We start from the raw sequence: 13770 nt of genomic DNA, 5'->3' as shown, positions 1-13770 counted from the left end.
AGTATTCATATTTGGTACATTGTTGAAACCTATCCAAAAAAACATGATTTTAGATGAATAATTTTAAACGCTCATCCCTCGAAGTGGATTAATGATGGTAAATATAATCAGCCCTTAAATCAGACTTTAGTTCACCTGCAGTAAATCCAGCAGCTACCCTGCAGTATACAAAGCCATTCAAACTAGCTGCACCTTTACCAGCTCTGAGAACACTTTAATGATCAATAATTATAAAACATATCAGAGATATTATTCTGAAATGGACCAATCAAACAATGACTACTTTTACTGTCGCTACTTTAAGTACATTTAGATGAGAGTACTTTCTACTTTCACTGGAGGAACATTTAGAATGCAGGACTTTTACTGTGACAGAGTATTCATACACTCTGGTACTTCTACTTTACTCAAGTACAAGATCTGAGTACTTCTACTTTAACTCAAGTACAAGATCTGAGTACTTCTACTTTACCTAACTACAAGATCTGAGTACTTCTACTTTTACTCAAGTACAAGATCTGAGTACTTCTACTTTACCTAACTACAAGATCTGAGTACTTCTACTTTTACTCAAGTACAAGATCTGAGTACTTCTACTTTTACTCAAGTACAAGAACTGAGTACTTCTACTTTTACTCAAGTACAAGATCTGAGTACTTCTACTTTTACTCAAGTACAAGATCTGAGTACTTCTACTTTTATTCAAGTACAAGATCTGAGTACTTCTACTTTTACTCAAGTACAATATCTGAGTACTTCTACTTTTACTCAAGTACAATATCTGAGTACTTCTACTTTTACTCAAGTACAAGATCTGAGTACTTCTCCCACCTCTGATCTTAAATAATTTTCATCAGTCACTAATGTCTGTGATCCATGATCACACTGATAATGGGGAAAGTGCACTCCAGTCTAGAGTTTACAAGCTAGATTGGTAGCTAGCTGCTCAGCTGCAGCATGTTAACAGCATGTAAACGTACGTTCTGTCTGCTCATATGCTGGAGGGCTCCTCACTCTTCAAAAATGCATCACACTTTCCATCCATGGCTTGTATGCTACATTGCACGCATGTTTGCTCTGTTATCCATCCCCCTGCTGGGGCTCAGCCTTCAAGCTGCTGTCAATCAAATAGGACTCTGCCATGCCCCTCCCCAATCTGATCACCAATTTTCTGTCTGTAAAAAGGGGATGACCGAAATTGACTTCACTTAAAATACATCTGTGCAGAGAAGATCTTGTTCTTTTCATCAGTGTTGTTCTCTCTGCATGTGATGTGGTGTATATTTCAATGTATTATATTTGAGTTACGCTTTGTTTTGTACAAGCTTTTAGCACCAGAATCTGCTCAGTTTGCTTTAAATAGAGCACCATGTCTTTCCCTCTTATGCCGACCTAAGATTTAGGATCAACCCTCCCTCACTTACTCCCCCAAATCAACCTGCAAGCATCCGGCTTTCTATCCATGGTGACTATCATATACACAATTGTACCTTTAGTTAACAGAACCATATCCACCCTGTAGTTTACCTCCCTGTATGCTATCTATATGTAGTTTTATAGTAAAGTCTTCTTAATTTAGCTTAGCATAGACATTGCTGTGGAGAGTTGTATAAACATGTCATTGCTCTTCGGGGGGGCTAATTTAATAAACTATTTTTATAAATATTTCAGGCTTAGTACAGAAGTTTGGTATTTTTTGTTGAATGCTTGCATTTCTTTTAGTAGAAATCTAATATTTGATAAAAGAAACAAGAAATATATCAATCCTCTCACAAACTTGATTTTCTATGTTTTCCTTTAGTCTGCTTCACTGAAAAACTGAAACGTTGACTTTAATTAAATGTATTATGTCAACAGATTTCATATAACTGTATTAGGTTAGTTTGAAGCAATAATATCACATTTAAATAAAACATATTAGGTTCAACTTCATATTACTGCTTTCAACTAACCTGAGACAGTGATGTGAAATGTGTTGACATAATACATTTAATTAAAGTCAACAGTTCACTTGTTTCAGTGGATCTTTCATACATCATGTGTTATGTAAGAAAAACCACTCCATCCACAGCAATGTCTCTAGTATTCTAAATGTTCTGCACTAATCATTGAATTAATTTCTCTCTCCCTAAATACTGCACCAACTTTAGGTCCTGCTGACATAATCTAACACCTCTGATGCAACGTAGTATCGTCTGTAGTGACTGTGTTCTACATCTTGAATACAGTAACTTTGCTAGGTAGATAAAATATGTTGTGCCAAAGCTTGCATCCAACTTGACATTTCCCACCTGTAAGTAGAACCGTGCAGTTTGTAATTGCTCTGGTTTAGAAATATGAATCTGTATCGAAGTAAACGATAAATGATCTCCCTGATCCTTCTGTTGCTTCTAAGTTTTCCTCAGTTTATTTGTTCATCAGCAATATCTCTCACCAACCTTATGACCTTTGCTTTTACTTTAGATAGATTTAATTGATATTTATTTTTTTATTTTTTTATTTGTGACTAACCTAGTCTGATCTTTAGTATACTATAGAACAGCTATGATATTGAACAACCATATTAGGGAATTCAGGTCTGGGTATGTGAAAGGATTTAAATCAGTGGAGATCAGATTGACAAAGAATTACTTGAATAAATCACCCCAGAGACTGCCTTTAATCATTTTTCTTCTATGGCACTTCATGTTAGTCATCAATGTGCAGGAAAATTAAACACCAGTTTTTTGTGTGTGTGTCCAAAAGTGCCCCATCCATTTACTATTTCAGAAAAACCATAACACTGACAACGTTTACCATCCTTCATTAAGTCCGTACTAAACACTTATTTCTTTACTTCTGGTCCCAGCTGTAGATCGCCTTTCCAGTTTGATGATGTCATCAGGGAGCAGTGATGCAGGCGCGACTCTGTACCCAGCCAGATGTGTTCAGGGAACATCTGGTGAAGGACAAGTATTAAGTCAACATTCAGGGAATTCCAACCAAACAGCCCAAACTGACCCTGATGTTCAAATACCCATCACCAATATAGATGACATTTTATCAGAAGTGAGCCCCCGCAGTGATACACACACCGGATCCCCCTTCATAACATTTTCTAATGAGCCTGTATCCTGCTGCTCAGGCCAACAGACAGTAACCCTGTCTGAGGAGGTGAGCATTCAGCTCCCAACACAGTCTGGTCCCCAGGACTGTTGCAACTTGGAAGCAGGAAGTGGACAAGGTGCCATGCCTCCTGTGGAGACAACACATGAGAACCACCTCTCTCAGCTGGAACCTGAGACTGGCTCTAAGTGTATGTACCCTACAGGAGAAGACAGTGATTCGTCCACCACTGACGACAGTGTATTGGTCAGTGCGATGGCCAACAGTAGTGTGAGTCTTCTGGAGCCCTCCTCAGATGAGGAGGAAGTGGAGTTGTTTTCATTCAATGCACAGCAACCTGCTGCTGAGGGACTCTGTGATGTAAGCCTGTCACCAAAGGGGTCTTCAACTTTTCAGCATGCCAGCTGTCCGCATACAAACCTGGATCAGACCGTTGATGTGCCACAGGGCTCTGCTGATGTCCCTCTGACAAACAAAGACAACTCAAGCCAGTCCTCTCAGCTATTAGGGGCCTCCTCTACACAGCCGCCATGCCAATCATTCAACAGTACTCCTACAGAGTGCCATATCAAAAGTGCCACTGAACCCTGTGACAAAGTTCAAGCATGTGTGGCATCCAGCCCTGGGACTCTCAGCACTTACAGCACCCCCCCTCCAGCAGATAACCACAGTGTCACTCAGGGAACCGTCGAACCCTTGCATCCAGATGCCTTGATGACCTCAGTTTTATTAAAACATTTAAATACTCAAACACCACGTTTACCTTCAGTGGAATTGGAGACCTCAGGTTCGAGCAGATCAGATAGAATTGTGCCAGCATCATCGGCAAACAAAGAAAAACAGTTGGAGTGCAAAACGTACCCTCATGCTATGTCTGTACTTAAGAACACCTCTGGGCTCAAAGGCTTTGATAGTTCAGACCCCCCCGTGTGCAGTAGTAATTATAAAACTCAAATCAGAACAAGCTCTATTGCTCCCAAATTGAAGGGCCTTAGTATTAAGAGCAAAATCAAACCACAGGAGGAGCCTCTACAAAAAACGACCAAGAGTGAATGTCCAGCTCCTTTAAACAGCAATGGTTCCTTAAACCAGTCATCAAAATTACAGCCAGCAAAAACCCTGTCCAGCTCTTTAAAGACTTATACCCAGTCTGGTATAAGGCAAGTCACACCTGGGTCTGCAGGTGGCTCACTGCTATCTGTAAAGGTGAGTAAAGAGAAGGACATCCATTCAGGCTCCAAAGCACCCAGCCAAACACCCCCCCCTGCCACTCAGAGAACGTTTATTGAAGTTCGACTGTCTCCCCTATCTGGTTCCTCAGCACCAGTTGTAGCAGACGGTGAAGCAGTGAACTCAAAAGACTCTAAACGCTCTCCAAGATGCTTAGAAGCCAGATCAGCAGCCATGCCTCCTCCTTCCAGCACCACAGCAGAAAAAAACAGCGTCATGGTCAGTGACACAGTGTTTGATTCACTTTGTTCTCCTAAAGAAGCATTTTCAGTAACAAGTAATGGATCAAAACCCGTAGGGGAGTTGAGTGAGAGCTTAAAGTCATCCAGACTGTCCATAAAGACGACCGAGAGGCGAAGTCTCTCCACAGAGGCCTCCTTCAATCCCTTCTCTGTCAGACATAAGATAAAGTCCTTTGAAAACCTGGCTAACTTTGACAGGCCGGTGGCTAAAAGCAGTGACATTCAGTCCTATGCTCTGGCATATAGAGCCTCTCTTAACCAAAGGATAGCTGGTTATATGGGCGTGGTTAATTCTATTGACTGCCGGGCACGACAAAGGAGTTTAAGTCCTTTCGTGGAGAACCTAATACCTACCACACCCTGCTCACCTTTTCTTGGTAAATCCACATCTAATATTACATTAATAAATATTGTGCTTCCACATTCAAGCTGTAACAAAGCCTCCCTGTCAGAGGACAGCCCTGAGGCTCAAGCTCAAGATGGTACTGCTCCAAACACTCCTCAGGTTCTGCGCAGGAAACACGGGAAGCTCCCCCGCAGCAGGTTACGGCAGCTCAGGGCTCTCAGTATGCCGGAATTGGAAAAACTGAGCACTGAGGACTTTACCAGAGACCATGGTAAAGACGTAGATACACTTGAACCTGGCAGCTATTCCAATATTCCTATGAAAGCAACAGCGACCGAGAGCTCTCCACGTTCTGCGAGCCCGACAAAAGCAGATGTGAGCCGGGTGAGCAGAAGTGATCTTGAATCCACTGAAGAGACTCATCAAGGAAGCACAGAGACACAGGGACAGCAGCCCAGCTGGTCCATCAGGTGAGGAGTCACTTTATATTTATTCACGTGTCGGCCCTGTATACAAAACACATTGTAGCCAATAGTGTGGAAATGAATTTGGGCTGTGGTGCCCCCAGGGGTTGTATCCAGACAGTTCAGTACACTGCATTTGTGCTATAAGAGATAAGAGGAAGAATCTGAGCGTGTATTCAATATTTCAATATCATATTGTGGTGTTACAAGTTAAGGTCAAATAAACGTTTACATTTTATGAGAAAAAAGTTATGATTTTAAGTAATATTCTATTAAAAACACTTCCTCTTTTATTATCCAATCCAACTTTATTTCTATAGCACATTTAAAAACAACTAAAGTGCTGTACATGGAAACACATATTAAACATAGCATAGGTTTTATATAATATAACATTCATCCAACATTGTTTTATTTTCTGAGTTTGTTTAGTTAGCTAAGAATATATGTAATGATAGAAAATGTAGGACAAAGCATAAGGGAAAAAATCGAGAAGTTTGTTTTATAATTTAGCATAAAGTCTTTCCTAAAGTTCAAATGCTAGGAATAAAAAACAATTTGTTTTTACTACTTATGCCTGCATCTTGAGGATGGAGACATAAAACACCACAAAAAGTGCACTTTTTATTTTCATGACGTTACTTCTACTCAAAGTTTATCTAAATAGCCCAATATCACAAAACACCTCGTCTCAGTGGACTATACAGATGAATAAACATAGTTGACAGTGTACAATATAATACAAAGTACAAGAACATGATGATAGACATGATAGAAAGGGAAATACAAATATAATAGATACAAATAAAACTAGATCAAATTTTTTTAAAAGACAGTAAAAAATAGAACAAAAATAAAATACCATAAAATGTAGAACTCAGTATGACAAACTTAGGCTAATCTGAAACCAGCCCTAACTACAGGCTTTATTAAAAAGGAAGGTCTTCAAGACTTAATATTTTGGACTCTGTGAACTACTAAATCTACTAGTATCAAGTCAGAGGGAAGTGTTGTTTTAATGTGAACCTGCTTTGGTGTGCAGTTTAAAGGAGCTGTCCTCGTCTCCTGAGAGCTGTTGTAAGCTGCAGAGCCTGCTGTCCTCCCTCCCTCTCAGATCATACGTGTCGGCCCTGCTGCAGGAGGCTGAGGGCCTCCCAGAGGTAACACTGCTCACACACATCTGTTCATGTGCAGTAACATCTTACATGTTCCTTATTGTTTCAGTCCTACTCACTGTATGATCAGAGGTGGGAGAGGTACTCAGATCTTGTTCTTGAGTAAAAGTAGAAGTACTCAGATCTTGTACTTGAGTAAAAGTAGAAGTACCAGAGTGTAGGAATACTCTGTCACAGTAAAAGTCCTGCATTCTAACTGTTCCTCCAGTGAAAGTAGAAAGTACTCTCATCTAAATGTACTTAAAGTAGCGACAGTAAAAGTAGTCATTGTTTGATTGGTCCATTTCAGAATAATATCTCTGATATGTTTTATAATTATTAATCATTAAAGTGTTCTCAGAGCTGGTAAAGGTGCAGCTAGTTTGAATGGCTTTGTATACTGCAGGGTAGCTGCTGAATTTACTGCAGGTGAACTAAGATCCCTCAAATGTGTATTTAGGCACAATACTTTAGTAAATGCACTTCCCACCACTGTCTGTTTCACATGCAGTAACATCTTACACGTTGCTTTAGCCCTCCTCACGGTGTGATTGACCCTGCAGGTTAATGATAACACTCACCTGGTGGTCCTGAGTAAAGAGGAAGGCTCGGGGCTTGGTTTCAGTATTGCTGGTGGAGTGGACCTTGAGCAGAAGGCCATCACAGTGAGTACAGCAAGGAGGATCAGCAACACACTGTTCATCTTCCTTCATATCACCAGAGATGGTTCTCAGATAATTTACTTAAGTAGCAATATTACAGGGTAAAAATACTCAGATACAAGTTAAAGTCCTGCATTCAAAATGTACTTAATAAATGTGCGAAAGTATTAGCATCAAAATCTAATTTAGGTATGCAGAGTGAAAGTACTCATTATGCAGAGTGGGCCATTAAAGCACCATATACATTATTGTATTATAATTATTGTGGAATTAATGTGTTTATCACTAGTTCAACTTAACCTATAATAATATAAAATCATGTATTGTAATCTATTTATTTTGTGTTAATGATCTAAATCTGCAAAGTAGTGAAATATATTAAAACATTTAGCACAACATTTGCCTTCAAAATGTAGCGGTGTAAAAGTATAAAGTAGTAAAGTAGGATCATTTAAAAATACTCAAATAAAGTACCTACCTTTTTGACATAAGTACAGTACTTGAGTAAATGTACGTTGTTACATTCCACCACTGCATATCACCAAATCCCACACATACTGTATGCGCTTTCATTCATAACTAAGATAAGACAAGATGAGATGAACCTTTGTTTATCCCTGCGGGGAAATTCAGAAGCTAAAGCAGCAACAGAGTGAGGGTACAGGACAGTACAGATTCACACAAGGTAAAAAAATAATACAAAAATTCAAATCTAAATGATATAGTTACTGTTCAAACAAGATATCACAACAAGGTAAAACTTTGATCAGTTGAATCAACATGTATACATATTTGGGTTCGGAGTGTTAGATATATGTATGTGTTAGTGTGCAGGTCAAAGTCATTTGTTCAACAATGCAGATTTCATGTACAGAACTACTGCACAAGCTGTATTTGCACTTTACTTGTTTTTCTTTCCATCAGCTGTGCTCCGGTCTCTCTACAAACCTTTTTTGGAGGAAATGTGTTTGTTTAGAATTGATCCTCTTATGTACTGAAAAATGGGGGACAGTGCAGATTAAGACAAAATGGTCAAGGACATATTATTAAATAAGGACACTTCCAAGGTAGGTCAAAAAAGTAGCAGCCAGTAATGACAGTATCAAATTGTAAAATAGTATATATCCTCCTGGAAACCAAGAAAAAAAAAGTGTCATCCAATTTCCTTTTTTTTGTGATTTCCTTCCTGTTTACGGTTAAAAAACACATCTGAAGCTCTTCTCTAACATGAAATCAGTAACATTGATGACTAAATCGAGCTGAATACATTCAATAAATCAATTGAAGGTATTTTTCACCACCACCATTATTTGTTCTGGGGAGGTTTTCTCTGAGCGATGCTGGGAAGTTATTCCCTGAGCGTGAACTCTGCTGCCTGTTTTAAACATGCTGGAGAATTTCAGGACAGGATGTTAAGTTGTGACTGTGTATTTGCTCTCATGCTGTTGTAAAGACTTGTGCTGGATATTCATTTATCAACAGTTGACATGAATGAATACAGAGAATGTGCAGATCTGGTTATGTTGTTTTCTTTGGGATTTTCACGATTTATTACATTTATTTTTTGCATAAGAAATAATGACTGAGGTGCTACATTTAGATTTTCATAACAAACAACTTCTCTATAATTGATGTGCAAAGGGGAATAACATTAAACGGAGTAAAAAGGGGAACAGGACATGCTTTAACCTCTCTCTGTGCACGTTGAACTTCAGATTGTGTTTGGTTCTGACTTGCGTGTAAAAGGTACCGCAGGGCTCATTCAGGCATGAGGCTGTTGAATGGTTGATCAGACTAACAAAAAGGGCTCAGGTGTTATATAATGCCTCAGGAGACTCACTTGCTCCCTGAAAAATAATTAAGGAGTGTAAACAAGATTGAAGAGGACGGACGGACAGATAGAATTACTTTATTGATCCCAATTTGGGAAATGTTTTCGTTGCAGCAGCATAAAATCAAGGCAATGCAATTGCAATAAAATAAAAAATATACAATTTGGACAAATATGTAGAGAAAATATAAACAAAAACAAAATATAAAGCAGGATATATGTACAATAAGTGTAAAAGATGAGGAATACTAAATAGAATAAATCTAGAATGTACAGTAACATACCTCTGTGTGCAGGTTCATCGGGTCTTCACTAAAGGCACAGCGAGCCTCGAAGGCACCATCCGGAGAGGGGACAGCATTTTATCCATTAATGGAATCAGTCTGGGGGGAAAGACCCATGGAGAGACTGTGTCCTGCCTTCATCAAGCCAGACTGTCCGAGCAAGCCTTAGTAGTCATTTGGAGAGACGAAGACCATGAGCCGAGCGTCTCTGACACACCGGAGCAGCCCAACAGGAAGAGCTCCACCAGAAACAGGAGTGTGGGAGCCGGAGCAGGTAGGGCTCCAACCAATGTGCACTGAAAAACTGAAAGACATTTATTATGTCAACAAATTTCACATAACTGTTTTAGGTTAGTGTAAAGCAATTATACTGAGTTAGGTTCAACTTAATATTATTGCTTTCAACTAACTTAACAGAGTTTTTCACATAATCCGTTTAATTTAAGTCAACGTTTCAGTTTTTCAAAGTGTCTACCAATCAGAGGGTTGGTGGTTTGATTCCCGCAGTCAACATGGCATGGCCAACCAGTGCGGGATCTGTGTACATTGTAATTGCAATGTAATACAATCAGGGTGGGGGAGTAACTTTAAAATGTTAATCCGTTACAATAACTAGTTTCATGTCAAAATATAATCAGTAACCTATCACAATATAAAAGTAATCTGATTACTTTCTGTTACTTTTGGATTAACTCAATATCTAGTGCAATGCATAACGAGGAAATATATAACAATATATTTTTGCTGGAGTGTTTGTAACAATATAACCTTAGATATTTCCATATGACATTTCTGATATGTCATGAAAAATGTAGAAACAGTAATAGTTTACAAATGCTGTTTATGCTTAATACATTCATCAGAAGCACAGACTGTATTTGTGTTTAATAAGTCAGGGGTCCAGCTACTGCATTAAACATTTTTTGAATTAAAAGAGGTCTTAATAAAAACCATAAAGATGTATGTGTCTTTACCTGAAAATGTATTGTAACACTGATATCCTGATAGTAATCTCAATAAGTAATCTAATGCAGTTGTTTATTTTTGTATCCTGATAACAAAATGTCCTTACATGTAATCTGTTACTCCCCAAGCCTGAATATAATAAGGGACATTAGTGTGTACCCCTCAACAACAAGGCTTCTGCTACTGTTTCCATGTCAGCTGTCATGACCTGGCAACCAAGGAACTTCTCATAAACAGTTGACAGAGGTTGAAGTAGAGGTGTACTTAAGTAGATGTTTCTGGTATCAGGACTTTACTCCACTATTTACTTTATGGACACATTTTGTCTTTAATACATACATTTTTAACACAAGTACTTTTACTTTCCCTACTTTCAAAACAGGCTCACTACTTTATTTTTAATCTGCATTTGGTGGCGTGATCATTATTGTTTGGAGTCATTCTGCACCTATTCAAACCCAATATTCAGAAAACACGGTCAGGGTCTATAAGACAATGACGGCATTACAATTTGAAATAGAAGTTCTTTAAAGTTCGATTAACATAAAGTGAGGTCCAGTGAACAGCTTGAACCAGTTTGGAGTTAAGACCGCTTTTAACTGAAGTGCATTCCAAGCCCATAATAATAATTATAATAATAATAATACATTTATTCAAGGGTGCCTTTCAGGACGCCTAAGGGCTCCATACTTCATACTTTTACTTGAGTAAAGAAGTTTAGTCAGTACTTGAACTTGTACCTTTTAGAGTATTTTCAAACAGAAGTATGTGTACTTCTACTTCAGTGAAGGGTGTGTGTTCTTTTTTATCTGTGACTATTGTAACTGTGCTTGTTGAACACTCCTCAGTGGTGGACGTGGGTCCAGGCGGCGCTTTAACGGTGGAGCTTCACAAGTCCTCTGCTGGCCTGGGCTTCAGTCTGGAAGGGGGGAAGTCCTCCAGTCATGGAGACAGGCCTCTTGTGGTCAAACGCGTCTTTAAAGGTGACCTTTCTTACAACAAGTCTCCAGATCTCAATGGGAATAGATCAACAACTTGAACTAAGAGATATCATCATGAACCCCCCCCACCATGAAGGCTCAGAGGCATTTTCTGATTTGATCTAAGCTAATGTGTAGACATTTTCAGTACATGCATTTGCATAAAGCCAGCTTCAGAATGTGTGTGTTATTGACTGTGGACAGGTGTCTTTTATCCAGGTAAAGAGTTGATATTTCTTAAAGCGAGAGGACTGATTTAACCGGTCCGTGGGATCCAGAATTCTTGTTGGTTGCAATGGGATCAAATACTGATTTCCCACAATTAAACACAAATCTATTTTTTAATATACATTTCTGGATTTTCTCTCTGATATTCCCTCTCTCACTGTGAAAATAAACCTACCATTAAAAGTGAGGACTTTTAATTTCTTTGGTAGTGGGCAAACTTACAAAATCGGCAGGGGATCAAATAAATGAGTAAATCCATAAGACATGGAGACAGGTTTCACAAATCTGTTAGTGTTAATTCACACAATTCTCTGAATTAGAAGGTCTAAGGATAGAGATATGAGACGGACAGAAAGGAGGGATAAAACTGAATGAATACAGTAAAGGACCAAGGAGATTAAGATAAAATAACATACAACCATTGCCTGAAGACGTGTTGTGCTCTCATTTAGTCACTAATTCGGCACTAGTCTCCATACGAGGGAACCTGAAGTAAAAAATCCTAATTTTTTTCTGGGGTTTTAGGACTCATTCCTGCACCACTTATAGCGAGCTGATTCAGACGCTCTATGTTTACCTTGAGTTGCTTTACTCTCCAACAGGAGGCGCTGCAGAGCTGTCCGGGGTGATCCAAGTCGGGGATGAAGTTGTGTCCATCAACGACTGCTCTCTGGAGGGCCTCATGCACCATGACGCCTGGAAAATCATTAAATCCACTGAAGAAGGGCCCAACCACCTCCTGATCCGCAAGCCCAGCCCCGGACTATGATGAACGAGGAAAAAGAAACCACTGTGAACCAGCCCTCTGAAACACAAGCAGGAAATATGAGGACAAGACATGTCCTGATGGACTTCCTCTGAGATGTTGTGTTTTGCCTTGTTGTCGGTGTTTGTGATAGAAATAGGTCAAATTGCTGAATTATGAATTTTTCAGATGAAGTGCAGGTTGTTTACAATAGATTTGCTCTGGAGCACTAAAGAGAACTGTTTTTAAATAAAGTCTGTTTGTGAAACAATCTGTGGCATCATTTTAACTTGTGAGATAAATAATATTAATAACAAAAGAGAAGGGAAGTAGCTCCACATATTAGTATGATGTCCATCTGAATGCTCAGCTTCAGAAATGTAACGTGGGCTAAGAATTCCTTAGCCACATTTCAAACCTTTCACTCAACTTGTCCACGTAAAAAGTATCATTTAAGAGGCTTTAAAGCCGAGCATTTTTGGACTCATAACTCAAACCATTTATAAGGCATCTTTGCTAAAGTATCCATTCTTTTTATTTTCAGTTCTGTCATACATGTCAGTCTATGACACTGTCCTGATTTGGACCAGTGAGGCCACCACAGCTTCACCAGAAATTCATTTTTGATTAAATATTTAAGAGGTGTTATGAAGCAGTTATTTTATGCAGAGTCATTTTTGGTATTATTGAATTCACACCCCAGAGGCTGGATTTCAGATTTGTTTTCTGATGACTGGGAACTCTTTAACCTACAAGTACTTTTCAATTCTCCTGAATTTGCCCAACGCCGGTTGGCTCCTTCACGCCTGCAGTCCCTGTGCGCACACTGTCTAACTAATTACTGAAATAATGTATTTACTTAATGATTTCCGGACGTCCGTAGACATACACACCAAATTAAATAAAGTCAGTATGGCTCATGTTTCACTCTTCAAACACTGTGCAAGATCCTCCTAAGAGTTTGACACAGAAGGAACCAAGTATGCACATGATCCAGCCATTTAACTTACAGTTTAGACAGTTATAACGAATAGCATGTTAGGTGACAGGTTGGGTTCATGTCTGTCAGCTGATGTTATGTGGTTTGTTTCCAGTGTGCAAACACTCCTTTTATCCATCTGATTCTAAACCTCCTTTGAATTTGATATGATTCCCATAGTGCCAGAATATTTCCCTTTTCTATTTTTATTTCACTTAACCCTTGGAACATCTTGGTGAATACAAGATCTTTGACTGAGCTGATGGGCTCACGTTGATGACGAAGTGGTGTCTTTGGGTCTGGGAAGACACCACTAGGTGTCCAGCAGGTTGTTGTTGTGGGGGGCTCTGGGTCAAATTTGGGCCAATCGAGATTCATTTTTACTTAAGACAAAACACCACATATTTTAAGTAAAAAATGGATTCCATTCTTTACTTAAAAATATATGGTGTTATGTGTTTTGGGGCCATAACATAAAATAAAAGCAGGATTCTAGGGTTATGAATGCATAATAAGTTAGTTATGTTGTAGTAAAAACAATATTAGATCATTCT

At 38.9% G+C, this 13770-nt stretch overlaps 1 protein-coding gene across 1 annotated transcript in view; it reads left to right on the top strand.

The window, feature by feature from the left end:
• pdzd2 (PDZ domain containing 2) overlaps nucleotides 1–12508 on the top strand; it is a 54161-nt gene extending 41653 nt beyond the window's left edge. Inside the window, 6 exon segments of the mRNA XM_063898134.1 lie at nucleotides 2849–5393; nucleotides 6430–6547; nucleotides 7105–7206; nucleotides 9331–9592; nucleotides 11133–11267; nucleotides 12095–12508. Of these exon segments, the coding sequence (XP_063754204.1) occupies nucleotides 2849–5393; nucleotides 6430–6547; nucleotides 7105–7206; nucleotides 9331–9592; nucleotides 11133–11267; nucleotides 12095–12261 (3329 nt within the window). The 3' untranslated portion in view covers nucleotides 12262–12508.
• The last annotated feature ends 1262 nt before the right edge of the window (nucleotides 12509–13770 follow it).

The sequence above is a fragment of the Eleginops maclovinus genome, chromosome 12 (genome assembly GCF_036324505.1).
Source record: "Eleginops maclovinus isolate JMC-PN-2008 ecotype Puerto Natales chromosome 12, JC_Emac_rtc_rv5, whole genome shotgun sequence".
NCBI classification, from domain to species: domain Eukaryota; kingdom Metazoa; phylum Chordata; class Actinopteri; order Perciformes; family Eleginopidae; genus Eleginops; species Eleginops maclovinus.
Note: the sequence above shows the minus strand (reverse complement) of the source record. Positions and strands in the feature narration are given on the sequence as shown.